We start from the raw sequence: 2,202 nt of genomic DNA, 5'->3' as shown, positions 1-2,202 counted from the left end.
ATCCGCGTTCATGGACTGTGGCGCATCTGCGTCCCACAATTCCCTGAGTTCCTTACTCACGTTCTGCATTCGCATCACGACCATGTCACAGCCGGCCATCGAGGCCAGAAGAAGACCTTTGTGGCTCTCAGCAAGCATTACTACTGGCCAGGAATCCGCGCCTACACTACTGCTTATGTTGAGTCATGTACCCACTGTCGAGCGTCAAAGTCTATTAACCAGAAACCTGCAGCCCTTCTTCAACAGTTGCTCATCCCTTCTCATCGATGGGCGCACGTGAGTCTCGACTTTATCACAGATCTTTCCCTTACAACGACAGCGCACGACTCGATCCTTGTCATGGTCGACTCCCTCAGCAAGATGGCTCATTTCGTGCCTGCAAAGAAGTCATTCACAGCAGCAGACACCGTGGAGCTTCTCGCAGACCGTCTCATCCGCTATCACGGTTTTCCAGAGGTGCTCATATCGGACCGCGACCCCCGCTTTCAGTCGGATCTCTGGCAACAACTCTGTCGCCGCTTTAACATCAAACGGTGCATGTCCTTGCCCTACCATCCCCAAAGCGACGGCCAAACTGAACGGGTTAACCGCACACTGGAGCAGATGCTTCGTACCTACATCCAATCTGACGAACGCGAGTGAGATCTTCTTTCGATCCTAGTAAGAGGGCCCTGTCCTCGTTCCGTGTTGTGACCTCTTGTAGGTCACCAGCTAGCTATCTTCTAAAGGTCACCAGCATGCCCTATTGTAATGCCTGTGCACTACAACTTCCCCCCTTGGCGGGCTGAATAGGCCTACCCAGAACACATTACTTTTGCCCTTTCAATTTCTATTCTCTTCTGAAGCTGACGCCGTGAGCGCAGGCGGTGCGCAGCGCTCCCCCGCCCTCCTCGTTGAAGGTTGCCCGTCCTGCAGGAGGCGGAAGGTAACGCACCCAAACCTGTACGCCTCGGAAGGACCAAGGTTGTTTCGAGCCTAGAGACGTCTTCGTTCGCGGCGGCGTCAAGCGCGAAGCAAAGCCGGGCAGCCTGTAAGGTGGTGAGCGGGCTGTCATGTGGCTTGATCTTCAGGGGTCCCGCGCCACTTCACGTGGTGGGCTTCATCTCCCGAGCCGCGTTGGTCCATAATATAATCGGCTTCATACTTTTCTGTTGAATTGCCTGCTGCATCGTGGGTAGGAGGCCAGGCGGCGTCGGTTTCCGGGAGAACCTAGTCGGGAGGGCGGGGGCGGTGGGGAACTAGCAGCGAAACGTGGAAAACCTTGTAGCATTCATAGGTGGAAGTCAGAGCGAGACGGTAAGCGACAGTTCCTATGCGTTCAAGGACTTCGAAGGGTCCGCGGTAACGGGGCTCGAACTTAGGGCAGCTGTTGAAAGGCGGTAGGTGCTTGCTGCTGAGCCAGACCTTGTCTCCCACCGCATACTCCACTGGTCGGCGCTTTGTGTCAGCGTAGTACTTCTGCTGCCATTTCGCCTTCAGGATGTAACTCTGTGCTCTGTCGCAGAGCTGTCAGAAAAGCTTAGTCATCTGAGGAGTGAGCGTAGGAGAAAACGCGCCTATGATATCAAGGTCCGCAGCAGTCAACGGGTTCTCTCCAATCATGACCTCAAAGGGAGAGAGAGCTCAGTGGATGAATGACTTGTTGTGTTGTAGGCAAGTTCCAAGGCCGGAAGCAAACGCTCCCACTCGCATTCGTCAGATTTGATATAGGTACGAAGCGTCTGCTCCAGTGTGCGGTTAACCCGTTCAGTTTGGCCGTCGCTTTGGGGATGGTAGGGCGAGGACATGCACCGTTTGATGTTAAAGAGGCGACAGAGTTGTTGCCAGAGATCCGACTGGAAATGGGGGTCGCGTTCCGATATGAGCACCTCTGGAAAACCGTGATAGCGGATAAGGCGGTCTGCGAGAAGCTCCACGGTGTCTGCTGCTGTGAATGACTTCTTTGCAGGCACGAAATGAGCCATCTTGCTGAGGGAGTCGACCATGACAAGGATCGAGTCGTGCGCTGTCGTTGTAAGGGGAAGATCTGTGATAAAGTCGAGACTCACGTGCGCCCATCGATGAGAAGGGATGAGCAACTGTTGAAGAAGGGCTGCAGGTTTCTGGTTAATAGACTTTGACGCTCGACAGTGGGTACATGACTCAACATAAGCAGTAGTGTAGGCGCGCATTCCTGGCCAGTAGTAGTGCTTGCTGAGAGCC

The 2,202-nt window shown here is 54.4% G+C and overlaps 1 protein-coding gene across 1 annotated transcript; it reads right to left on the bottom strand.

Annotated features, from left to right (window-relative positions):
• Positions 1 to 1,598: 1,598 nt before the first annotated feature.
• On the bottom strand, positions 1,599 to 2,171 carry ENH_00037200 (Similar to Transposon MAGGYgagandpolgenehomologues, related; the record flags this gene model as incomplete). Its single annotated transcript, XM_013580523.1, has 1 exon — positions 1,599 to 2,171. The coding sequence occupies one exon, from the start codon at positions 2,169 to 2,171 to the stop codon at positions 1,599 to 1,601; it is 573 nt and encodes a 190-aa protein (XP_013435977.1).
• Positions 2,172 to 2,202: the final 31 nt, after the last annotated feature.

Source organism: Eimeria necatrix, genomic scaffold (genome assembly GCF_000499385.1).
Source record: "Eimeria necatrix Houghton genomic scaffold, Enh_scaff2726, whole genome shotgun sequence".
Taxonomy (NCBI): domain Eukaryota; phylum Apicomplexa; class Conoidasida; order Eucoccidiorida; family Eimeriidae; genus Eimeria; species Eimeria necatrix.
The sequence above is the reverse complement of the archived record's forward strand: the minus strand, read 5'-3'. Positions and strand labels throughout refer to the sequence as shown.